Below are 26,612 nucleotides of genomic sequence, written 5' to 3'. Positions count from 1 at the left end.
AGCTCTGGGAATACTCTTGATCTGGCTCCCTGTGCTCACATTGCATATTCTTACTGGTCCCTCATGGCGCTGAATGTGCTGATTAGGGCGGTAGTGGCAAAAAAAAAAAAAAATACAACAACTGGGAGGCAAGAATGCTGGTGTTGTTTCTTTTTCTCCTAAAGGTGGACATCTAGGGAGAGGTGAGGTTGATTTTTAGAAGTGCTGAGTAAATAAAAGATAGCACAAAGCTCCAGCGTGACATTGAGGCTTCGGTTTGGAATAGCATGGCCAACATCCCACATGTATCTAAATTCTGCATGTTCAGGAACTCCCACAGGGTTCGCCCTGGGCCTGGCGTTTGCTGCGGTGGTGAAGCTATGCTACCGTGGGGTGCTCTGCCTTGTGCATTTTAAAAAGGCTCAGACCTCCCTCCCTCCCTTTCATTTTCTCCACCGGGGAGACTGAGGGATGGCATTGAGCGCAGCCTTTCCCTGTATCCATCTTTTCTTTCTCGCTCCCTGAGCTCAGGCCTCCTCCCAGCCCTCCGTGACCATTCTATTACCCTCTCATTTCAAGGCCTGGATACACTTTTGAAATGCTAAACCTCTCTTTGGTTATAACTGACAGGGGAAAATACCATTAAAGAGACTGAGAGGAATAGATTAAATTAGCAGTTAAAAGAGAGACTGCTAATTAGTTGATTAATGTCTCCGGTTCCTCCCCCTCTCAGCTGAGACTCTCTCTGGTGACAAGGCCCTCCACGCCCTGTCACACAGCATCTCCTGTTTATTTTACACTTGGAAACATTTTTTTTTTTTTTTTTATTACCATCCAATGATTTGTTTGGATATCTGTGTTCAAAAAGCCGCTCCCATCCAGGGCTCCATCAGCAACTTAATACTACTATTTCCTGGGGGCTAATTCTGCCACACAAAGGATGGTGATAAAAGTAGGAGGGGTGCTTTCTATTTAAGGGGAAGCACTGAAAAACATAATTAATGAGAAGGTGACCTTGAAATCCGCTGGTATAGGACTGCTTTTGGAGCCGGTCCCACCATTCAGCTGTAACCATGGTGAGGAGGCTTCAAATAACTGTGTGATTTTTTCCGTCATGTAAATACACAGTTGCTTTGAGTTGGGAGATTAATCTAATCCCGCTCCGTTATCAGGCTTTACCTACTTTCCGCAAATTGGCGACATTTTCCATAAATCAGATACCGCCTCTGAAATGAACGCGGAAGTATTCAAACGGTATTCGTCATTTTCTTCGCCGCGGATAATGTGCACGGCGCAAACAACGCCCCTGAACCAGAACGACATTCCTGAATTGAATGGGAAGCTCCCGGATTTTCACCTTTTCAAAAAGCTTTGAAACTACGCTTTCGCTTTTGAAAGGCTTGCGGTGCTGGGTATCGGCACTACCTGTCAGAATTTCAGTCAAACCGCCGTCTTCTGCAGTCTCTCTGTTACCGCCGTCGCCTCTCCTTGATTACACAACGAGAGCTCTAATTGAATTGTAGTCACAGTGAAAGACAGGTTCCTCAGGCTTTAAACACATGCCCACTTTTGCATTCGTCTGTGTGTCTGTCAGCAAGTCTTAATCGTAAGGTTCATACTCGCTGCAACTATAAATTATATCCCTGCATGCACTTAGCTTCAGTAATCTCACCTGGCTCAAAAGACCTCGCTGCAAAAAGTTTGAGGGTGCTTTTTAATTGTGTAAATACAATTCAGTTACGTTCAGTTTTATTTATATAGCATCAATTACAATACAAATTGTCTCAAGACGAGCCTGAAACCTCCAGAATAGGCATGAAGGTGACGGAGGTGAGGAAAGTTGGCCAGGTAGAGACAGAAAAGATAGAGAAGAGAACAGCAGGAGAAATGAGATACATCTGTCATAGATGTAGACATCTGATTAAAGCAAGCATGTAGTATCTGATGATGATAAAAACACAAAAATGTAGCTGATAATGTTACATGACAGTTTGAGAACATAAGAATCATAAGCAGGTAGGAGATTTTGTTCAATCAGGTACCAGTGAATAACTGCAGGCCATGAAGTCTGGGCAGGTTGATGAGACCAGGACAACGGATGTAGTTTATGGAGCTCCACAGGTCAGAAACACACGACTCCAAGCCAGAGACACTCGCAGGAAGACTGAGGAGGAGGAGGAGGGGGCGGGGACAGAGGGACACACATGCATTAACATGCTATACAGTAGTAGCACAGAATTGCTCGCATACAGCATGACAGTCTGTGTTTATCCCCTCTCATTATGTCCTGTAATCAGAGCGTGCTGTTCGCTTCGGTCTCCACCTCTGCTCGGTGCTTTAATGATAATGACGGGCGTCCTTTTGACATCTTGAAGTGTATTTGGCTTCCTCATTAGCCACAGCTTAAATCACTCCAAGCGTTTTCTTTACCTTTTGACTCTGATTGAGCTGAGCTCATCCCTCCTTCCTCTGGATGTGTCTTTAATAGCTGCGTGGCAGAAATTCGCCCCCGTAGCGAACGCAGGCTTTAAATGTGTCTCCTTTTAGTATGACAGCGCAGAGCTGAGTGCTATCTGAAAGATCTTTGTTTTTTGCCTGGCTGTTTATCACAGTTTAATGGAGAAGTTGGGGGGGAAATAAATGGAACTCTGTATCTGTGGAAAGAAGAACACATGTCCTTAGGGTGGTGGTTATTCCAATCTATAAAACTGTTTGAAAGGCTGTTGGTGATGGGAACATTTCTCTCTCGCATGTGTCGTTACAGCCGCCCTGCACGGATCCGATTCCCCCTCCATCACTGCCTCCAATTTGAGAAGAAAACAGTTTTTAATCACATGTCTAACAGTGTTTCTTCAGTCAGATGTAAAAAAAAAAAAAAATGGGTAGATGGGAACATTTATGATTAAGTCATTTTCATTAGTAGCCAGGAGGGAAGTGGTGTTTGTTTTGATACACTGTGTACCTGGACAGTTGGTATGTTTTTTCAGGAGAGGACGTGGTAAGTGGCTGCTGGAAAGCAGACAAGCTAGTGAGCCGTTGTCTGCAGAAGGAAATTTCTTTTTAATGCCAGACTGGGCACAGTCTCCCCTCTGTGGACGTCTAGAAAAAGGCTTCTTGGCAGACTTTTCCCCTTCATTAATTTTGACCAAATATTTACTGTGCATCACATGGCAAGCTGTACATCCCACTTTAATTTTTCCAGGCCAGGTTTCGAGCAGTTTGGGGCAATTTGTGTTCCATTTAGCTGGACCTGTGCCACGGCCCTCTCAGCAGGCCCGTGCTGGTGTCTCTGGGACTTTGCCACATGGCTCCACAGAGTCTTAACCTATGTTATGGCAGCCTCGAATCGCTTTAATAACACCGCCACAGCTAGAGTATGTGAACCGCTATTGCATATATGCACATACTCAAGGTTGCACATATTGACACTCTGATACTATGTGCTCCGTGCTTACCCTTTTAACCTAAAGGGCACCAGAAGGAAACGAGCCAAGTTTCTACACTCAGACATTACAAGTGTAGCCTCAACTGCATGCTGTAAATGAAATTCTCTCTCAGCACCCAGCTGTCTAAGATTTGCTTCAGAATGTGTTTGGCCCGAGCATTTAGAATAGCCTGCATAAGCGGTTAAGGTCATCAGCTCTTCTCTCAGGGACTGTAATAGAACACTGGCCCGACAGGAGGCCCGTATCGCTGCTGCAATCAAATAAATAACATTTAAAAAGCATTAGGTGCTTTTTTGGCCAAGACTGCCCCCCCTTTCACTTTGGCGTGTCTTCAGAGCTGGTCTTTTTCTTGGCGTCGGGCCTACATGCCATACTCATTGTGGTTGGGCCGTGCCAGCTGAGTGTGCTTGTCTTTCTTCCTTCTCACTTGTGCTCCCCCAGTCCCTACTCAAACTCCACCCCCCCTCAGCTCCCTGCCACCTATCAGAGTCCCCACATGGCCGGTCACAGGAAAGAGAAATGCCGCCGCCAGTCCGGGGAGCGACCTTGAGAGGAGAAGATTGTTGTTGACGCAAAACTGAGCAGACAGCAGTTTTAAAATTAAATTAAGCCTCCATTAAGGATTTAACGTTAACCCCCGCGTTGCTGTCGCTACCCAAGCTTATTCATAATGCATGGCTTTAACTATATATTTGTCTTTCGGAAATGCTCCACGAACCGCTTCGCTGAAACACAACCCTATTAATCTCTCGAGGATTTCGAGACTAGCAGCTCGTGGACGAAGAAGTCAGCGATGAGCCACTCACTGTCCCCTGTTGGGAAATAAATGTACCAGTGTATTCAATTACCCCTGCTTCTCCCATCCTGCTGCTGGAGATTGCTTTGATGTATCACCGAGATCGCACTGGTCAAACCTCATTAAAAACTGTCAATGCTGGAAAAACAAAAACAAGATGTAATTGCCCATCTTTGCTTCCTCGTGCTTCTTTTCAGTAAAGCCTACCCCCATACTCCAAGCCTTGACAGCGCGGAGTACAACAGATTCCTAATGGAGGCTCTAAGCCTGGCATCTGGGCTCCACGTTAATTACAGCCCCCTTTTCTTCTGAAAGAAAAGGGGGTTTCTTCTGAAACGAATGACATCCTTGACACCGGTGTTCATGAGAAGTACTGGCCGGGTTCTCTTCGCAGGTCATCACTGTGAATGTCCAGGGTCAGGCCGAGGAGTCTGCGAGTCTGCTCAAAGTCGCACGCAGCCGCGCACATTGTGAATAGATTGATAGATGGATACCAGACTGACTGACACACACGCATACAGACAGGCCGGCTCTTTGCCTGGATCCACCCTGCTCTGTTCAGCCCATCTGCCCGGTCTCCAGAGCCAATTTGACAGGCAGCTTCCTAACAAGCATCGCAGTCTCTCCCACTACAGATTTCCTACTTGTCTCAGTGAATTGATATAATAAAGAAGAGGAATTGCGTTTATCCTGCAGGAATGAGTTCTGCCTTCGTGGCCTTGTGCAGAGTTTGACAGTTTTTGTTTGTGTCTAATGACACTCACTGGGGCGGACTGGCATCAAGAGGAGCTACAACTCATCCACAATTGCGTCCCCCGGGTGCCCGTTGAAAATTCATTATTGCATAGTATAGTTTCCTTATGTCACGTCCTTTCACTATCACTCCTTACTGGTTAGTCCATGTAAGACCGCGGATTTTTAAACGATTGACTTTAAGTTTAGTTTGGGATGCTGACGAATAAAACGAATCCATTCATATTTTATGAGCTTTTTGTGCACATTTTTTAAAAGACGAATGAAACAAACGCTCCCTTGTTATCTTCCGCTGAGTTACGACGTGTTTTATGAGCATCTCTCGTTTATCACGCTCGCAATCGTGCCTGGTGTCTTCCAAATGTGTCAGGTCTGTTTGGGGGGAAAGCGGTGGAAATACTGCTCCTATTGTTTTAGATTCTAATGGGGGCCCCAGAGCAGGATGGGCCCCAGCCTCCCAGAGGAGCACTCTAGCTGCGCCGTCTAACTCCCAACCTGGCCCGCCTTTGCCGGGAGAGAACCAGGGATCTGTTTCCCAGCTGACGCAGCCAGGAACTGAGAGAGGCGCTCCGGGCCTTGAGACCTCCACTGGTCCCGATGAGCTTTCAACTTGAATATCCCACAGCCTGGGAGCTTATGTTGGTAACCCTTGGCTCTAAGCAAAAGGCCGAAAGAGAGCTGCTTGTTTATGGTATTATGCACAGATTTGTCACCGCTTTATTGCATATGATATGCGAGCAACACAGTGATCAAAGGCACAACAGCAATAAAGTTATTATGGCTGATCTTAGATCCTGTCAACACTTCAGTTATGGAGCGTTGAAGTTAATAAGTGACTGATCTCACTTTCACCCAATGCCACATTTTCTGTTTATTATACCCTGTTATTGTTTGATTAAGATTCGGTTGGATAAATAGTTCAGCGATCGTTGCAGAGACACCTCAGTTTGTGACCTAAATAATCTTGTCTTGTCTTGTTTCTGTAACAGCAAATCCAGCTCCACAATCAAACTGCGTGTTGTTGTGTTGTGTATTAACTTGTTGGTAGAGTGCCTCCTGGCTCAAACTTTGGACGCCATTTTTTGGAAACCGATATCGGTTCTCAAGTGCGTCTGTAGTTTAAGCGAGGTAACCGTACCCCGTTCTGTTTGGTAAATGTAGACAAAGAGATGAGGAGGGAAAGAGGCCATAAAGATATCCATCAGCCCCCTCCACCACCCCACCTTCGACTCTCCACACACACTCGCGCACAGGGCTCTAATCCTGCCTCTTAGGAGCGTAACCGATAGCCTTGTGTAACATTAAAAACAGGTCTGATCTGATGCAACTGGCAAAGTCATTCGTGCGGCCCGTTCCAGGGTGGGATTCTGAGTTTGAAACGGCGAAAGGTTCGGTTTCACTTTTCCTGTTAATGTCATCTGATCAGCTGGAGTACAGTACCTCGTCTTTTCCCTCTGTTTCCGTCTCTCCCTCTTATCTCTGCCCTCTCTGTCCGTTATCTCCTCTAATTCAACAGAAAAGGGTGCCTTTTCTTTCGCGTTCAGTCATTTATTGGCCAGCCCCTGGCCCGAGCAGGCGTGGCTCCGGTCTCTGCCTGGCTACCCCGAGGGACACACCCTCTGCTCTTATCTCTGCCATAAATCCCTCTTAAGTCCCCTAATCACAGATTAATGGGGCTGTAGATAGGGAGTGCCCTACTGTGCTTGGCCTCCCTTATCATGGATCCATATTGCATATCTGTGCCATTGCTCAGCTGGAAACCCGATATGAGGTGTGATGATATAACTGCTCCAGCAACACCTTTCAATTTTATTGTCTGTTTTTACGAGACTATATGACCTTGAGCACCTTTATAGGAGGGGAATTCAAGTTTTACCACAATTTGACTCATATAATCGAATAGAAATGCTTGGCTGAGATCCTTTGTTCTGTCACAGGACCGGGAATGAATGACCCGGCATTGTGCAGTTGCTTTATCATTCAAGGAAGTAGACACATTATCCCATCTCCGTACCCCAGGGGACTGAAGTGACAACAGATCTAAACTGCTTCACCGTCCTTCTCCCCTGTGAATCCTGCGGGGTAAAGGGCAGGTGCTTGGCCGCCGTCCCCTTCCTCACACTCTGCCAAGATTGTGGCCGCGGAAAAGAGCTGCGAGAGACAGAGGCCTGTTTTCCTTTTCAGTGAGGGAAGTCAGTGGACCTGAACTGATTAGAGCAGCTAGGTGATTTCATGTGTTTTCTTTTTTTGGCCTAGCTTTCTGATTCTTTACATTTTTTGTGTGTGTGTGTTTCTCTTCATGTGCAGACTTAATAAGTGATTAGCAATAAAAACGGTCCTCACGTGACGTTTCCTGTGGCTGTGCATACGCTTTTAATTGTAAAGGGCAACAGTGCTGTGTTTAGGGCATGGCCCTTGCTCTGTCAAAGCCAACCCTCTGTGGCTTTTCTTCTTGCCCTGAGGCTGTTCGGATTCAAGGTTGTTGCAGGGTCTTTTCAGGGTCTCTGCTTTCAGTTGGAGTAGTTAAATCGATAGCTACCTCCGAGACATGTAAGCCTTGTAGGACCACAAAGCTGCAGGCTTGCAGATGTTGTTACTCTCTCTTGTAGTTGACATCTCAGCTGTTTAGTTTTGATTGTTTATGTGCTAAGAGTTTTCATGATCTGTCTGTTATGTATATTTCGGCGAAAGCATACTTATCTCGCGGAATATAGATTCACTATTCATGCACTCATGTTGCAGGACGAAAATCAAGTTTTGCCCCAAGACACAGATGAATCGATACGAAGCTGGTAGCCATGATTTCAATAAACCATGTGTGCCTGCTGATCTAATGGCCAGCAGGATAACTGTAGCTGCTCGAGAAGCATCACAAATCCCATCATCATTCCATGTTTATCAATGACTCGAGGCGGGAAAAAGAGTCTGCATTTCATAGCGAGCAAACGCCCTCAGGGACTTTGCAAATCCTAGCGTGCCTATAGTGTGCAGGTCAACGTCTAGGTCTGGACCCTTGTGGCGACTATATGGACGGGTCTTTCAAGTCAAATCTGGGCGCTAGCTGTTGCTGTTGGACTTTGTTGTTCATTACTGAGACTGCTTTTAGAAGTAAGAGAAGTCAAGTTTTTTTTTTTTTTAATTACCTCCACAGCAAGCAAAGGCTCCCTCAAGTGTAGTTTAACTCTGCGTATATGCGAGTGTGCCTGTGTGAGTAAATGAGAATGAAGAAACAGCGAACTCCACTCCACTCCACGGCAAGCGAGAGGGAGAAAGAGAATCCTGCCTCAGGCACCAATCGATCAGATCCTCGCAGTAGAAGTCCCAGCTTCCCTTTGGTGAGGCTGTGTATTGCATTAGCTCATCTCACATTCTCTGTCTGGAAGCGAGGAGGAGGGGAAGAGGGGGATAGAAAATAGGAGAGAGGGTGGCTGAAAACGCCAGAGGAGAAGGGAGGGCAGCGCTTTGAAATCGAGGCAGGGTTAGAGGACTCAAAGTGAAGCGAGGAAGAGACTCTGAGCAGATTGGTTCAGTTGTTCGTCTCTTGTTTCTTGTCTCTTTCTTTGGGAAAGATGTTACCTCGTTGGCCATCTCAAAAGCGTGCACCTGTAGCGACCTGCATGGGAGTTTTTGATCTATGACAGAATAAGTCCAGCCTGTCCATGTCTTTTTCCACTAGTTACGGGTGGGTTAGCTGTAGTGAAAGCCTGCACATATACACACATATATAGTTTACATGCAGAAAATCCAATCAGGGACAAAGAAGGCATAATAGCGTTGTGTAACTGATACAGGCTCGCACCCACTCACTGTTGAAAACGCGCGCTCACTCTCAGGAATCACACGCCGAACACTTATCAGAGCTTCACATGGACTGCTGAATATTTATTTACCAGCTTCTTGGTAACAGGATACCGTGTTTCTGCGTATATTGTATTCTCTGCCTGCATCTTAATCATCTCCAGTAGGCTGCCTCTGATCAAACACGGCGCCGCTCTCAGCTTTCCTCTCACTGGGCCACGTGTAAATAGTTAATGGTTCCCCTATAAAACCCCAAACTTCAGACCATTTCAAATTAGAGAGCAGCTATCTAAATCAGGAAGGGAACGGGCAGAGCAGATAGCGGCGGAGCTCTTCAAAGTCCTCTTTAATAAAACATACTATAGCCTGCCTTGTCTGGTGAAGGGCGGCGGTGCGGTTGCGGCGGTGGTAATGGGCCGGCGTACGCTAGCAGGGTGTGAAGTGTTTGCTGAGCTCCGCGCTCCGCGCTGGCCGACCAAAGGGTTCAGCCTTGTTTGCATATAGTCTGTATATTCATAGGCCTTTGATGAGAGCAGGTTACAAATGAGGTTAATTAGCCTGGTGGTGGTTCAAACAGCTCCAATAGCCAGGAATCGCAGATATGTATTAACTGTTTCAGATCCAGATAGAAAACAAAATCATTCTTGCTAAAGGCTCGATGCTTCACTCCCTAATTCTCCCTCTTCTTCTGCTCCAAAACTTTATCTTATTTCGTCACATGGCCACAAAATAACGAAACAGCTGATCGACTTTATTCTAATTGCTTCAAATCAAATGCTATTACTGGATGGTTTTGAGCGCGTTCTTCCATCTCGAGGGCAGGATTTCATTTAATTATCTCCAAAAGTGATCTGAAAATAAACGCTTGCTTAAAGTGTCACCGCGTGCTTTGCTCGTGGAGGAGGGGGGGCGATCGTTCGATTTCTCTCTGTAATTTTGAAAGCTCCTGACCTAGAGGGCCTGGAGATGACAGGTCCTCGTTTAAAATTGAGTTGAAATGAAATGAGATGAAAGATAACCTGTAGCCTCGCGTATCCCGACCTTTTCGCTATTTGTCGTGTTTTTTCCTCGCTGCACTCCGTAGTTTTTCAAAAACACATGTGCAGCATATTAAAGTAAAGCTAAAGGAACGAGCCTACGCCAAGCCTCAAGGGGGAACCGAGTGCTTGTGATAGATTTGTGTACGAACATGTGTAGAAGACGCACGACCTGAGTCGACCCTCTGGCAGAAAATTATAGGCAGTTGGTCTGTTTCCGATAACCTCCATCAATCAAGTAATCTCCCCAAAATCTGCGTAACCTTAGTTTTTCATAATCGTCAGTTTAGGAATAACTTGAAAAGACTCACGTGATCACGATGCCCTTCCTGGGGATACTGGATTAATTATATTTCATTGACCACGCTACACATTTGCGTTGAAGTGATTAATCTTCCCAAGGAGCTGTCAGTAATTATGCTGACTTTACCTAAAACGTGTGGCGACCACAGGAAGATGCCTCCTCAGCACCAGTAATGGGGGGGTTGGGGTTGGGGTAACGGGGGGAGGGGAGGGGTTGGGTGGATGGCACATAAATGAGGCAATGTGGCAAGTTCACGGGACGCTGGGCAAATTAATTGCGGGCCTGTGCCTCCAATTAGACCGAACTCCCTTTAATTGGTGGTGAATGGGCTCCGAATGCCTATGCTGGGAGTTATATTGAGGAGGGAAAGTACTCTCTCGCGCTCTCTCTAACACACACACACACACACACACACACACACACACAATACATTCCCAGGCATCGGGACGCACCCTTCAGGAATTAACAACAGGAAGCTAATTTGCATGTAAAGCAGGTTTGATAGCCACGGCTGAGTGGTCGGAGAGCAATAGTAATGACCAGATACAGCGCTGGGGTGTTAACCCCCGTGGCACTGCTGTTGGCACTCCTCTGTCTTTCTCCAACAGTGTAATCTCTTCCCTTCCTCCTCCTTTGTCAGTAAGCTACGCGCTGCGCCTATATCTTATCTTTTATCTGTTAATTTCCTTTTACCTCCGAGGTGTGTCATATTCTTGTTTACTGTTGCCGTCTTTTCTTCTTTTCTGCCCTTTGATCTGAGAAATGACAGAGTCAGACAGCTGCAGCACCGCTCACCTTTACTGACTGTTACTGTAATTAAAGGGTGACTTTGTTCTTCAGTACTTGCATCAGTGTTAGCTCTGATTGCACGTTAAAAAATACAGTCTTATAGCTACAAATTCAGCTGTATTTAAATGCAATGTGCATAATTCAGTACAATGGACATGCATAGTAGACTGTATATCCTGCATGAGGTGAGCATTAGTGCATAAAATATAAATAAAATATCATATTGGTAGATGCAGTTGCTAGTTACACGTATCCTGAGTCCACAATAACAGACTCCTAGGACTCTGTACCAGGTTTTATTATCACAGAATTTGCCGATATAAAGTTTCGCTTCTCTAATTTGTTTCCAGGATCCCGCCTGCGACAAGAGGACACCCCACCCCGGATTGTGGAGCACCCATCCGACCTGATTGTTTCCAAAGGGGAGCCCGCCACTCTCAACTGCAAAGCGGAGGGGCGACCGACCCCGACAGTGGAGTGGTACAAGGATGGAGAGCGCGTGGAGACGGACAGGGACAATCCCCGCTCTCAGCGCATGCTGCTGCCCAGCGGCTCCCTCTTCTTCCTGCGCATCGTCCACGGCAGACGGAGCAAACCGGACGAGGGCTCTTACGTCTGCGTGGCTCGCAACTACCTGGGAGAGGCAGTGAGCCACAACGCCTCGCTGGAAGTAGCCAGTAAGTGCGGCATGCCTTCCTGTTTCCTCCTCGCCGCTGCTGTGAATGGAAGAGTTTGGGCTCAGATGGGGCTGAATAGCGGGCTCCAGATTCTTCTAGTGTTTCCGCGCTCAATGGGTTCATTGGTTTGGATAATCTCTCAGGAGATGGGCAGGATGTGTTTGGCCCTGGAGTCTCTGTAGGCCTGTGGAGCCTTGGGGGAGAAGTGGCCTGATCATTCCAGGGTGAGTGCTTCTCTAAAGGGCCCTTGGTAGGTGGTCAGGAGCCACAATAGGAACAAAGCCCTTTCTGTTTTGGCCCTTCTTCTGCTTTTTGTCAGAGAGATAGATATGTGGTTTTATATCGAGAGGAATGCAATCATTGCGTCTGCGTTTAGTCATCTTTCATTGAAGAGTCGCCTTTTGCTCACTGCTGCTCCCATGCAGTGGCAGACCAACTTTGATTTAAAGTGGAGTTAAGCATCTTTAGAATGAACAACCGGGGCTTTAAGACATATTAGCAAGGATAACATTTGGCAGTTGTGGGTAGGCATTGCAGGAGAAGTAAACAATCTTTCTAAACCCTTAAGTCTTTTTGTGAGTCTTGGCCGGTGTTGACAAATTTGTTCCCATGATTTTTTTTTTTTTTTTTTTTTTTAAAGCTCCTTTCTCTGGTGAGGTCAACTCCTCAGATATATTATCTCTTTGCTCTCTCGACTGGCTGAGAGTGAAGGCTGAGGGGGAGAGCTCAGATATCAGCCGCTCCTCCAGCAGGGCCCAGAGGCTGTCACCAAGCTGCTCCACTGTAATCTAATCAAGATGGGGAAAGAAAGAATTGTGCGTGTGTGCGTGTGTTTTAATGTGTACGAGTGTGAATGAATATGGAGCGTGAGTGGGTGAGTGGGCTTTTTTTAAAGGTAATGGTCTCGGTAGGAGGTGTCAGTCAGATGCTTGCAGTGTAGTTTTGGAGTTTATGCTGCATTTAGTGGCATCTCTGGTGAATACAGATGAGGCAAAATTCCTCCACGGTACTTTATAACTATTTTCCTCAGCTAAGTGAAATATAAAGTAAGATCAGATTAAACGAGAGATGTTTTAGAGGCATCCTGATCAGACGTTTTGATCAGGTTTTCATGCTGCACTCCCTGAGCTCGGCTTTTGAATACAGAGCAATCCCGTAACACGTATTCCCAGCCACTCTCGGGCCAAATAAAAAAAACCGACAGTTCTGCACAATTTAACAAAAACACATGAGCGTGCAAGTTTTGCACATTCACATGTTTCTATAGGTCATGATGCTAAAAATATTTTCCCCCCTCGTAGTGGATGATATACGGTGTTTATCTCAGGGGCAGGTTTTCTGAGTAGAAAAAAAAACAAAAAAAAAAAACACAAGACACTTGGCGGGGAACTTGAGGACCGGAGCACAGAGCGCCATTGGCTCGGTCTCAAGTTTGGGCTGCTTATTCTGTACAAGGTTCAAACAGACCCGTAATGACAAGCCACCGCGCTCCAGCCCTCTCTCTTTCTCTCTCCTTTTCGCTTAGCTGGTGTCTCTCGCTCACCCGTCTCTGCAGCCCATGCTTAACTACATATAATTATGTTGTCAGAGCAACCGGGATGGAATTATGCCGACGTAAAAAAAAAAAAAAAGGCACAAGAAAAAGCCTAGAAACTGATTTCTTTACAGGGCTGCGTTTAAACTCCAGAGTGAAGAAACCACAAGCTATAAATCTGACCCATGAGGGTATGAGAAACCTTTAAAGCGTCGCGCATCCGTTAAAGATGCTCGCCGCGCTGATACAGCTGCGAGCTGCGCGTCGTAGGCGAAGACCGGGGTTGAAAGAACAGCTAAAGCTTTTCGTTTCCAATGAAACTCCAAAAAAGGAAGTCATGGTTTTAATTGTGTTTACTTTGCCTCGTTCTCCCTCCTTAACGTTTTCACTTTAAAAGCTAAAAACACAACTTTTCGGAGATGTTATTTTAAGAGCCGGGCTTTTACAGTTCCCCTTACTCACCAGCGATTGTTGAACATAATCCAAGTTTCAACAAGTCCTGTTTTGCCAGTCTGGGAGAGCTAACCCAGTTTGTTTGGTTTATCATTAACCACGTGTACAGTGCAGCCCGCAATCTCTCTATCTCGGCCTCTTAACCCAGAGCCGAGGCTAATGCATTTACCATGAATCCTGTTTGCCTTGTGTTTTCAAACAAGCTTAAGATTCTTTTGATTCCATGTTATTGTTTCCTTTACATTAGAGATGTCGGCGTCGAATAATGAACTTTCTTTGTGCTCGAGGAAAGCCAGATAGTAAGACCGCACTGGAATTAGTTCTACGCTGCTGCCAGCAGGTATTTCGTTTTTAACATCGCGATCGTGTTTCCATAATCTAAGCCTCCAGATGCCATTGGTTTTCACAGAGTGCGCACAAGATGAAAGTCAGGAAGCGCACAAATAATAGAAGAGCAGAAAAGGAACTGCTCCTCTGTTTACCTTTATTAATTAACACATTCACGGATTTGTGTACACACACATCATGTTGTCATCAGTGTGAAGGAATGCGCTCTGTTTATAAAGCTTTTATTGGCAGCCACATGCAGCGCACACAATAAAATGCCGCATGCGAGCAGTTTACTGTATATTCTGTGACATATCGCGGTGGATTTGCTTCGCCGTGTGCTCCGCATGAGGCCCTGAGAGGCTCTATGAATAGCTTGTTTCCCTCTTCCTGAATGTAGAGATTGTAAAGTGAGGTAATGGACGGCACACTGCTCCACTTCAGCGAGCGATAACCTCAGGGCCTGATGTCTAGTGGCCTGGCTGAACGCACAGAGCTGACCGCACAGAGTTGGCCGGGGTCCTCACATCCACACACGGATTCCTCTCACCAGAGGCAGGGTTTACTTTTTACAGCCACTAACAACAGAAGCAAAGGGATGTTTACTTGAATTTGGTCCATTGCCTATAACTCTCTGCAGCCAAGTTTATCTCAGGATCTCATTGATCTCGATGCTGCTGTGAAATCTCCGTCACCATGTGCAGCCAGCTGGCTTCTCTGAGTCTGATTAGCGGGGGTGGTGGGGGGTGGTGGGGGTTGGAGGGGGGAGGTCGGAGCGTCAGATGTGTCGAAGGCGGCGGGGTTCGTCCCGACAGATTTCGGGCCATGCTGAAGGGTCATCTGCAGACTGGGAGACAGTTGGATGGCATGCGCCGGCTTAAAGGCAGCAGAGCCACCTCCCACTGGTGCGAGGACCCGCCTGTCTCTCCCTTGTACTACATCTGTCGACTCTCAAAGAGCCGAGGTCTTTATGTTGTAACCCTTCGGCTCGACCCCTCCCAAGCCGAACCGCTCTTTTTGACACATAACATTTGAGTTTACTTTATCTCACGTTTCGCTCTTCTCCACCCTCCCCCATTTCTCTTCTGTAGTATTATTTCTGCGGATTAAGTATTTATTTGCGATGGTGTGAGCCTTTTATTAACCTACTACAAGAGTGAATTTAATGCAGAAGCTCTGTGTTGTTGTGTTTTTATATAAATTTCCTCATCCTCTATATTTATTTTTTTGGACATTCCATGCTCCTTTTAACTCTGCTTTTCAGCTCAGCAAATATTAAGAGATTGTAAATGTAAAAGGAGACTATGAGGTGAAGGGAAAGAAAGCCAAAAAAAAAAACTATCGGCAGAGTAGTAGCAGAGAATATGAGAGCAAGAGCTTGCTGATATATATATACATATATATAAAAAAAATCTGAACAGCTAAACCCCAGCAGAAGCAGCAGTGAGTGTGCTGGCAAGCTGCCAAGGGGACTGGAGGCAGAGTATGTTTCAGCTCTGTGGCAGTTATTTGTCTCAGGGAGGTTCAGAGCAAATTGGTGCAAACGGCACAGCCAGGGTCTGCTTCATGAGTCAACGTGCAGCTGAGGCGTGGGCTCCACACCACAGACGCTCCCTGGCCTCAAATCCAATCTGTTTTATGTTGGAATGCAGACCCCCCTTCCACAATCCTCAAGGCCTGGTGGTGTACGCATGTGTGGCTGTCAAAGCTAAACTCGCTGTGAAAAGTCAGGCTTTCGTACTAACGTAAAAACATTTGCATGTGTGATCTTGGCTGTAAAATAGCCGGTGTGCTGATTAAATAAATTGTGTTTTATTTTAGTTTATCTCCTTCTGAGTATCTGCTTGGGTGTGTGCTGTTGTCCGAGGCTATTTTAGTCCGGTGCTGTTAATCTTTAAATTGCAGTACATGGGAAACAACTGGCTACTGTCTAATTACACTCCCCACAGCACACAACTGTCAGCTCAGTGTCTGTGAAACCTCTGCAGGGAAGATATGTGTAACACACGCATTTCAATTAGTCTTCTGCTGATCCATATATGCAGAGCGCATGTTCCGCGTGGTCTGTTGAACTTCGCATCTTTAGCACTTCAGGCTGTTTGCATAAGTCAATGCAATCCATGTAATTAAACCTGGAGTGTCCATTTGCTGTATTTGGTCGATACGTAAGTGCCAGTTTGAGAGGAGAATTTCCGAGATGCACAACAAGGCTCCTGTTAGCATGCTGTTCTTGTTTGTGACCTGGATACGTGCCTCAGAACTCTGACCGAGGCGACCGCATGCGTAAGATGCATCCCGGCAGATATTGGCTGACATAATCGATCTGAAACGATGGTGTCACACCCCGCGGTGACAGCGCTCTGAAGTGAAGGGAAAAAGATACTTGTGCCACTTCCAGTCATGTAAAAATGTGTCACATGTCACACTGATTTGGGGATTCTTAGACCACAGACACGGATCCACAACCTCGCCCACGCGCGGCCCTCCCTCCTCTAAATCTAATACTTCAGGCAAAGAAGGGAGGCCAAGCGCTAAAACATGCTCGCCACGGGAAAAGGGAAGTAGAGTAGCAGCAGATAAGAGCCGGAGCCGAAAAGCAGGGCAGCTTTTTAAGCAGAGTTTTATGCGCTTTGTGTTGTTTTACAGCGCACACTGGCACCAGGCCTAAAGAGTACACACATCCCGCAGAGTGGCAGAGTGGATTGGTTTACATGAGAATGAAGAGCAAGGTTGGGTGAGGCAAGACTTCCTGTGTTTGAGGAGTCCGTGAGTGTGTTGTCTGTGTTTGATTCAATCAATCCGTCAGTGTGCACACGGGTCTATTGAGCAGTGTCTAGTGGAGTGTTGTGTGAAAAAGGACTGTGCTTGAGCTGAAGCGGAAGGTGGACAAACCTGGTTCGAAAAGGAGCCTCCTCAAAATCTCATCAATCACTCCGTGCTACAACCTTCTCTGACAGCCCTGCTGGGCCAGGCAAGACGCGATGGACATGTACACCTTTTGTACTCCATGTACTTTTTCATAAGACAAAGTCGGGCGCCGCTGGAATAACCAGCAACCTCCTTCATATCTTATCGTCTGCCTTATCAGACTGTCACAAGTAGAATTAAGGGTAAATGTCACCATAAACCAATAAACACGGAGCATAAGGTACATGTTAATGGTGACATTTGAGAGTCCTATTTTAAGGTGGGCGCTGTAGTGTGATAGATGTTTGCCCTCACTATAAAAACACAGAACAAACGTTCCTCCCCGACAGCCTCTTCTTTCTTCGGTTCAGATCTCCTCCTCTCACTGTGCATTAACGTAGGAAATGACTTGTCTCCGTCAACAAGGAGGGGGGACTCTGACTTATTGGGTCCACTTTAAACACTTCACTCTATTTCTGTGCAGTCCGCCCCATTCACATGCAATGACACTGGCCAGATATGTCGGTACATCTTTGAAAAAGTAGCGCTACTGCGCGGCTCAGTGTGTGGATACTTCCCTAAAGTTTTGTGCGTCAGAGCTCTTTCAGCTCCTTTTTTTTTTTTTTTTTTTTTTTTTTTCCCTCCCGGTTGCCACAGTGACTGCTTATTCATCTCTGTGTAATCCCTGCCTCTGGCTATAGTGCAGAACGGGTGCATGGGCAGGACAGTTGTTGGGCCCAAGGATAGTGAAGTATGATATTAACATTATGAAGTGCTAGTCTAGCGCAGATAAGATACAGTATGTGGGACACTTGAGTGCAGTGGTCCTGCACTACCACTCAGGAGGACCACTGATAGCGGAGTGCAGTCGCTTCCCCTCCACTTAAAAACTATCTGTGCTGTTTGTGTGTACTTTCAATGTGTACTTTGGTGGCTGATCTTTTTATCAAAGTGTTATTTGTTTGTGTCCCTGGCGCTGCTTCATATGCATGAAAAAATGCTCGTGGTGGTAAGTTGTGTGTCACTGCTTATGAGAACCAGATGAATGTATTCTGCTGACTCTAATCTCCATTTCTTCTGCAGAGACCTTGGTATTACTCGTGTTGTGAGGTGTAATCTCCTCTCGGCCTGAGCCCCTCCTGTGACCGGAGAGTCTCACGCCCGTGTGTGGTTATGTGGCTGTGAGTCTTGTGTGTGTGTGTGTGTGTGTGTGTGTGTGTGTGTGTGCGCATACGTGCCCACATTCTGGTGTCTGGTCATATGACGGGGGCGTTCTGCTCCGAGGACATACTCTGGTTATTAAACCTGGGTTAAGCCCTCGCTTGAGACCTTCTATCATGCTCCTCGATCCGAGACGATGGAGTTAGGGAGGATTAAGGGGTTTGGAGACTAGAACTTCAGGCTTTTACAGCCAGCATTTTGGCAAAGTTAGAAAAGTGTGCACCAGGGGTTCACTCTGGGTCTACTTCAGATGAGAATGCATGGGTCTTGTGATGGCTTTTATTTCCCCCTCCACCTCCCCAGAAAACAGTCCACCGATTTTCCACATAGTGATAGTTTTGCAGGTGTCCTCCAACTGAATTCTGAGTCTTGGGTAACGTGCACCAATCAGCTGTAACATTATGACTACTGACAGGTGAAATGGTCACTCAAAAAAAACATGAAAAACGGCACAAGGTGTTGACCTGGCTTCTAAATTTGCTAAATCTCCAACTGATCGAGTATCTGTGTGAAGCACTGGAACAAGCCTGATCCACAGAGGCCTCTCTCTTCCACCCATATGACTCAAAAACCTCACACTAACAACATTTTGTTGCCAGACACCAACTGATGAGCTACAACTCTTTTAGAAGCACAAGGGAGACACAATATTAGGCAGATGGACATAATGTTATGCCTGATCGGGGTACAGCAAGGGTAAAAACCTCCAGAATAAATATCAGACACCTACCTGACAGTTTTGCTCCAACATCTTGGAGAATTCAATTCACTCTACAAAGTGATGCAATTCTTCACATTGTTGGAGCATAGAAACAAATGTCCAACATTCACTGCATTTGCATGCACACTACCACTCCGCTACCACACTACCGCTACCACTATTAAGTCGCGTAACAGTCGCCTGACTAGTCTGAAAAGTCATGTAAACAAAATCACTGGGTTTAAGGAGCATTCATTACACTTGTATATATTTCACATTCTGAATGTGGATCTCAGTTTGGGGGGTTTTAAGTTCTGTTCGTGACACACAGCCTTTTGCCTGCCTGCGGTCAACCCTGTGTGTCTTGCACACAAACAGTTTGCTCATGGGTAGAGATGCCCTACCAAAAGTAAAACCTTATTTATTTATTTATACCATTTTTACTTTCAAATGTATCGTGAACGTCTTCACTTTCTTTGGCCGTTTGAATGGCTTGGTAGGAACAAGGGAATAACCCAGAATATGTAGCGCAGGCAAACGTACTGATTTACAGTGAACCGTGGAAACTGTGATCTAAGTATGTGGTGCATTTATTTGTTTTATCCCTAACGTGGATGTAATTTTTAGCTTTGCAGGGTTTGGTGGGGTGCTGACAGGCAGGGAGTGGGTGTTTGCGGTTGCCAGACAGTATCCACAGGCAGGCTAATTCTGCTGAAATTCGGTATCGCTCTTTACAAAACACATCTCCCCTTCCAACGTGCCATCTCATCCTTCCCTGTCCGCTCTCTGCTTCTCCTTCTGCAGCTTTCCCACTGTTTTGCTTTCTTTCACTCTGTTGATTGCCACTTGATGAAGAGAGAAAGATCGAAGCGAGGGGGGTGTATTTCCAAGGCGTCTGCAAAAGGAAGCAGGAAGAAAAAAGAAAAAAAAAAAGGCATCTGAAATTTTATCAGAGTTGTAGCGTGCTGCTGAGCCTGGAGCGTGACAGGCAGGAAGAGCTGGTGAGGTAAGCAGCAGACCCAAACAGTGATAATGATCTGCCTCGTCCTGTCTCGCTGCAAATGAAATGCAGCCTTCTTGCTGCCGACTGTGGATCCAGTCACAGCTCGGCCATCAGTCAATGACGGATGCGAAACGCGGGATACATGCTGGCATTCGGTCGTCATCTAATTGTCCTTGGTTGCCGCGGTAGTTAATCCGATCATTAAGGCGCCAATTGGGGGAAAATGAGTTTCTCCTCGTCGTGTCGCAGATGCCACGGTGTGTCTCTTGTGCAAGCTCATTGTTATCCCAGCCTTCCTCTGATGCCAGCAGTTTGTGTCTCGGCCGCAGATACTCAACAAGCCAGGTCATGTTACAAATGAAGGGACCGGCTCTATTAGCGCAGTGATTGTGAACTAATGACGAAGCACGCGAGAAGGAATGGATGGACGGGAAAAGCAACAAGCTATCACTGAGCGCAGCCGAGGGTATGCGGGTCATGTCCTAAAGGTTTAGTTTGACATGTTTAAACAAGTGTCTCGTCTTATTAACCTAGTGAATGTTGTTTATGCACCTCGGGCTTAACTACATGCGCGGCGAACGTAATCATCTTCAATGGAGGGGTATGTAAACATATACAATAGCGTAATTAGGGCCATAAGGAGAAGGACAGCTTGGCTGAGCAGTGAATGGAACAGAAACACCCTCACCTCTTCTTTGTGCCTCTTTGACCTTTTCTGAACAGGGTGTGGCGAGAGACACAAAAGGATCTCCGTGTAACCATATACTGGCAAAGAGTCGGATAAAAGACAGACAGGGGGACGTCATGTGTAAAAGGAGAAATGTAGAGAGGATCCATTCAAAAAATCAAACAGTAGTCAGTGTTGCTGTGGGTAAGTTTGAGATGGCTGACATGTGACTCAGTGAGGCCCGGTGTTGTGTGACTATAGTGCTGTTGTTAGGCTCGGGGGTGACATTTCTATTCTCTCTTCCAGTCCGCTCTCTTGCCATCTTACACTAGTATCAGATTCTAATCTGTCAGCTCTATTTAGTCAATTGGCTCGCATCTTACTGTGATGGATGGGATAGAACGCCCTTCAGTGATTAGGCGGGATATAGACATAGATAGTCTTTTTCTTCCCCTAGAGTTCCATTAAAATAGCGTAGTTTTTGACAATGATGCCAGTTTTCAGCTCTTGTCTAACAAGCATTCCATTCTTGTACTTGTAGTTTAGTGTTACCCACTCTTAAGAGGCACGATACAACGTACTGTACCTACTGCTGTCTGATTATAATACAGCACATTTGGATTTTTCAGCTTGTTTTGCTTTGTCTCCGAGCATCATCCCAATAATCAGTGCGTGGCAGCAGATGATGATCTCCAGACCTGGCCTTTTGCGTCCAGTCGCATTTTTCCCCTGCCAATGGGATTAGTAGAGAGTGCCGACTCTGCAGGTGGAGCCTTAAGTTAATTTACCCCACTGTTTGGAGCTGTAATAGCTTATTGATTGCCTGACAGAGATGCAAGAAGCAACATGGAAGGGCACAGAGAGGGGAGAGAATAAGTTAATCATCGCTCAGTGTGTTGCCAGGATTTAATCACATTACCCAGGGTTCACCACTGCCATGTAAATTCACTTTCAACCTCGGAGGAGTTGGCGTAACTGCTCCGAGACAGACCGGGGTCCCTGTTGATGTTGTGAAACCTTTCCTCAGCTGCGGTCTGGTCCCCGTCGGCCTGATGCTCTCTGCCCAGCACCCGCTCAGATCCTGTGGGATCCAGGCTCCCTGCCCAGGGGCCCAGCTTAGTTCACGTTAAGCTGTTGGGTTAATTTTGGCTATGCTAGCCAGCGGTGACCTCCATCTGCTGTGGCCTTGCACAGGTTGTCTGAAAAACATCAGCTCTGCCTCCAATTCAGACCATTACTCCAGACAGGTGGTTAATTTCTCCACTTTTCTTTCTCAGGCTATAGTGCTGCGGCTGCTGTGCGGCGTGTGCGTGTATATGTATGTGCAGTACGAGCACCAGGGTCTGCGTGTGTTTCTCTGAGGAACTCTGGCCCATTAGCACTGCGATTATATACACATTCTCACCGTGGCTTGTTACCTAGAAACTGCACATGTAGACTGCACAGTTGTATTTGACTGGTGGCCCTCTGGCTGCCCAGACTCTAGACTGAGGCCCTGTTCAGCTCTGGTTATTTGAAAAGTGTCCTGAGTGATCGGCTCGCGAGTTCATACGTGGCGTTTTAAATATTTCTCTGATCTCATTTTTGCACTTTGGATCCAACTGTAGTGCTTTGTGTGCACAAGTGGGATGTTTATTTCTTCATATATGCCTTGTCGGTTATTTTAGAGACCTGCACAAAGCTTGGATTTTAACTTATCATAACTCTGGAAGCTTCCATATGCAGCAGTGTCACTGCTGAGCTGTTGGCAGCAGGGAAAGAAAAATATCTGGTAATGAAAGTGAATAAAGGCACTGATGGATTTAACTCCACATGGTTACCTTCCATATATCAATGTGAACAACGTGTTTTATTTTATTACGCACAGCCGACTCATATTCGCTTATTTCTAAATCTTTCTTAGATTTATTTATTATTTAGTTGGTTAACAGCTGCAAGAACTAAATATTTTCATAGGCTCTCATTACTAATGAGCACACATCGCTTACAGGAGTTTTTTTTTTTTTTCTCCTTTTCAGCCGATTAGTTATAATAGCGGTTGCAGGGCTCTTAATGCGCCGTCCAGACCACCTCCAAACCTGGTCTGAGGGATCGGAGCTCAAATACAACCTGGTTGTGTTCACACCTGTACTTTAAACTCGGGACAGATGTTAATGCGAGGTCTGAGCAGGGCCTGAGAGAGTGCTCTCTTATTATAAGAGCTTCAAGCCAAGCTGCCATTAACACTGTGCTCCATGCTCTCTGGCAGAGCTGCATAATTCTTTGTTTAACCCCAGCCTCCCCGGTCAGGACTGATCAGGCCGTCTTTTCGGGACCTAAATCAGCCGCCTGCCATGCTTACTGTCAGCGTTCTGTGAGGGTATCGTGTTGGCTGGTGTTTACACAGAAAGAAAAAAAAAAAGATTTAGCCGTGGTTGGACTTTGCCAGTGCTCCAGCCTGGCCTGGCTTCCATCATTCTTTCTGCGCCCAAATGCTCGACTGACCATAAGCAGCATAAACAATGGCACGGAGAGGAGAGAGGTGAAGGAGTGAGACAATGTAAACACACAGACAGAGAGACGTTGACCTCGCACCCCATCACACACACGCTGTCACTGACCCGATGGCCCAATTCCTATCTGGCTGCTAACAGGCCAAACATCTGGAAAGGCTGTCCACTACATGACAGACATACCCAACCGCCTTGCAGTTTGGTTATGGCTTGTCTTAATTTGTTAACCAAGCATAACAATAGGGAACAAAAGAAACTAAACAGTCTGGTAATAGCCTCATAAAACTGCTCGGCAACATAAATGAAGTGACAAAACCCAAACACAAACCGTACGTAGCTTCCTGAAAACATATGTCACCGCCGCTCAGTTTTTAGACCGAGTCCATTAGCCTCCGCTGCGAGTGAGCGCGCCAAGAGGCCGCAAAGATCTTTCCAGGAGTCACCTGGGATGAGTTGGCCGGTATCCCTTTCACCTTACCTCTCATCTAATCTCCGCGGGGTATCATCTCCGTGTCCAGCATTTAAATGACTCTCTCATCAGGGCGGCCTTGATGCGATTTGAAATAATTGCGCGGAATCTGGCGCTTTGAGATCGAGCATGCAGGAGGAGCGATAGGAGAGGAACAACAAAGACGGGGGATAATTTGTGGAAGAGAAAATAGCCAACAAGCTGCCATTAAGCGCGAGGGGATGAGAGAGGGAAAATGAGGTGGCTCCAGTTGGACAGAGAGCCTCTCTCTTGGCTCGGCGAAGGGAAGATAAGGGGGACAGGTGGTGTTCTGTTCTCTCAAAGATCTCCGACAGCTGGCAACTCTCTTGCTATAAGCGTGCTGCCATACGTGTCTCCGGGAGTGTGTGTATGCATGTTTGTGTGACATTTGTTTGTAAGCGCGTGTGTGTTTATAGCTACATGTGTCTGCATTTGGTGGTTGTTTGAGCGCTCGCCATCTGAGATATGTCCCTAAAGTCAGTCGCAGTCTTTTTATATTTTTTTGTTTATATATATATATACACATAGCTTTGTTGTTCTTTTTTCCTGCCGACCGGCAGCCCCATGGCAATGCACCATCTTAATCCTGAATGAGGATGTTTTTTTTACCCCTTCTTCATTAATGCACAGTATTGTGAGTATCACAAAAGAGGGAAACAAAAGTATCTCTGCACCTTAAATATTCTCAGATTTAGCTCTCATCCGATCGCAGCTTCTAAAAAAGCTTGCAAGTGGGAGCGTAATACAACTAAGACTCTAACTTTTTTTTTTTTTTCATAATACCAAGAGGCGTCCAAGGCGAGAGTGATTGGGGTCACTTGAGAACACAAGGAGCTTCGTTTAGGGACCACACCTTTTGACGTGTCAGCGAAAACTCGGTTCAAAATCTGCAAAATTCCGCCTCAAGACTGCACCAAATAGCCCGCGGCGCTCTGAAACATAATGGCTCGTAAACTTGATTTCATGACCAGTGAACGCTTTTCCATGCAAAGCAGATGCCGGGATAACAAATTAGCCAAAACAGAAGGGACTTAAAATTCCTCAGAGTTGGCCTGGCAGTTTGTAGTGTTCATGTACTCTGGTTAGTTCAGAGTTCTTTACTGTGTTGGCTTTGGGCTCGTTCCACATACAGCGCTCTGTTTGATCTGGCACAGCGGAGGCCACGAAGTAGAGCTCGTGTCATCTCAGTGGCAGACTGCTTTTGTTTGCAGAAAAGAAAAAGAGATGGTACTAAATGGTCCAGAGGCGGTTATTTGCTGCTGGCAAACAGACACTGTCCTCAGTGGTGAAGCACTCAGTTGCCACTGTGGCCTGACAGCTGGCTTTCATCCCTGAGCGCTGCAGAGTTTGTTCACAATGCAAGTTGCTCTTAAATGTAATTCATGCCCTGCACCGCTATCATGCCCTGGTGGAGGCCACGAATAAAGATTCGCCTCGAGCGCTGCCTTTGGTCAACAGAAAGGGAATTCATTTCCTAGACCAGTATTGATTGATGTCAACTGTTATAAGTGTTCTCTTTTTTCTCTGGTTTGCCAATGGTTTCTTTGAAGTAGCTACGATTCCTTTCAACATCCCACCTTCAATGGATCAGTTGGCCCACACCTGATTCATTGATGTTTCGGGCCCCAGAGGTCACCTTGACGGTGGTTCTTTTGTGGAGGAGAACTTTTTCATATGCAAAAATTAACGACGGTAATTTGGGATGAAACAAGCCCCTCCGCCAGCGCCATCTGTATCTATTCACCAGGTTTCTCTAAATATATTATCAGTCTTGATTATAGGCCATCCATATACGAAGCACGCTGAGGGAATGTATTCGTGGTCTAATCAGCTGTTAAAGTACTCTCATAATGACATTGAATATCATTCCAGGGCCGTAATTACACTTACCTTCAGCCTATTGGGCAACATATTTCATCATTTATTCACATCGACTATCAAGATTCCTTTTAGCTCATTCTGTCTAAAATGTGCAGGTAATCGTTTGGACCGAAACTCTTTGTGATTAAAAATAGTTGAGACAATTCTGCAGCTCAATCATTTCTAATTGCAGGGGTGTTTCACATGCGCACACGCAGATGCACGTCTCTGTGAATGACGAAAATCGTCTGTCTGTAGTTTGGCTTGGCTTTTCGCTTCTCACAGAAGATTTAGGAGCAAGATTTCCTATTGAGTGTGGCTTCCTGTTCTTGGGACGAACGAGCATCGGTGATTTGTGCCTGCCATGACCGGGGAGAGATCAGCTCTGCAAGAAAATTATTCGCAACGGCTCGAACGCACACTCCTTGCGTTCTGACACTTTTTTTTTTTCACGTTCACGTCGCCGCAAAAAGAATAACAATAATTTCTGCTGCAGTGCTTTCATGCTTGAATTGTATCAAAAAATATGGCTTCCTTTCATCCTGAATGCGATTCTTACCATTCCCCCCCGAGGCAAAGCCACATAAAGTCATCTTTGTCCTCCAGACACACAGATGTAATTGTAGCTGTCCTCATATAACTGCAAGTGTATTCATTTTGAACATCAACTCTTATTTGTCTCGACCATAAAGTTGAACAGAGTTCTGTAAATTCACTTTTTCTGCCATGCAGAGCCTTACATTTAAGTCTCTGCAGAGTGTGAGTCATACATGACAGTGGTTGTCATAGTTTTGTGGAAAGTCTGTTTCCCTGGAACGTATTACTCAAACTGTGGCGAGCATGTTTTCAGATCCTTATCTATACTTTGCTAATTTTCGTGCAGACGGACGCTTTCCTGCTCGGTTAAAAAAAAGTAGGAATTTGTACAAAAATTGTATGTGAGTGGGTGTTAGGATGTTCCCGAGAGATATGAAATACGTGCAACTGGTCAGGTTAAAAAAAAAAAAAAATCAGAGAGAGAACTAGGCCAAGTTTTAGGCAGACAGCTTTTATGGCTCATGTTGTCTGGAAGCTGTCACGGGAGTAGAGATCAAGGTGACTCTCCTGCCCGTTCCAAACAACCTTGGAGCCGATGGCCATTGGCCACTCATTCCTGGGGGCAGGCAGAGCACAGCGTAAACCCTTAAAGCAGGTTTTAAACAAACAGTCTGGTGAAGGAGGCGGTGTGTGGCTTTCTCTGCTCAAAAGCCTCTGTCTCTCCAGAGCGGTGCACGAGCAGCGCTGTTTCCTCCGTCTGATTTTTTCCTCTGCAAGGTGAGATAACGCTCTCCCTTAGCCCGCCTGTTAATCCCCTCAGCCACAGAGGGAGAATTGGCATC

General features: G+C 46.1%; 1 protein-coding gene across 8 annotated transcripts in view; it reads left to right on the top strand.

The window, feature by feature from the left end:
* The window catches only part of robo1 (roundabout, axon guidance receptor, homolog 1 (Drosophila)), a 207,573-nt gene that overhangs the window by 90,043 nt on the left and 90,918 nt on the right, over window positions 1-26,612 (top strand). For all 8 annotated transcript variants that reach the window (XM_047593832.1, XM_047593828.1, XM_047593825.1 and 5 more), the window contains one exon: window positions 11,253-11,579. In XM_047593832.1, the coding sequence (XP_047449788.1) occupies window positions 11,253-11,579 (327 nt within the window). The remainder of the gene's footprint in view (window positions 1-11,252; window positions 11,580-26,612) is intronic.

The sequence above is a fragment of the Mugil cephalus genome, chromosome 9 (assembly GCF_022458985.1).
Source record: "Mugil cephalus isolate CIBA_MC_2020 chromosome 9, CIBA_Mcephalus_1.1, whole genome shotgun sequence".
Lineage (NCBI taxonomy): Eukaryota > Metazoa > Chordata > Actinopteri > Mugiliformes > Mugilidae > Mugil > Mugil cephalus.
The sequence above is the reverse complement of the archived record's forward strand: the minus strand, read 5'-3'. Positions and strand labels throughout refer to the sequence as shown.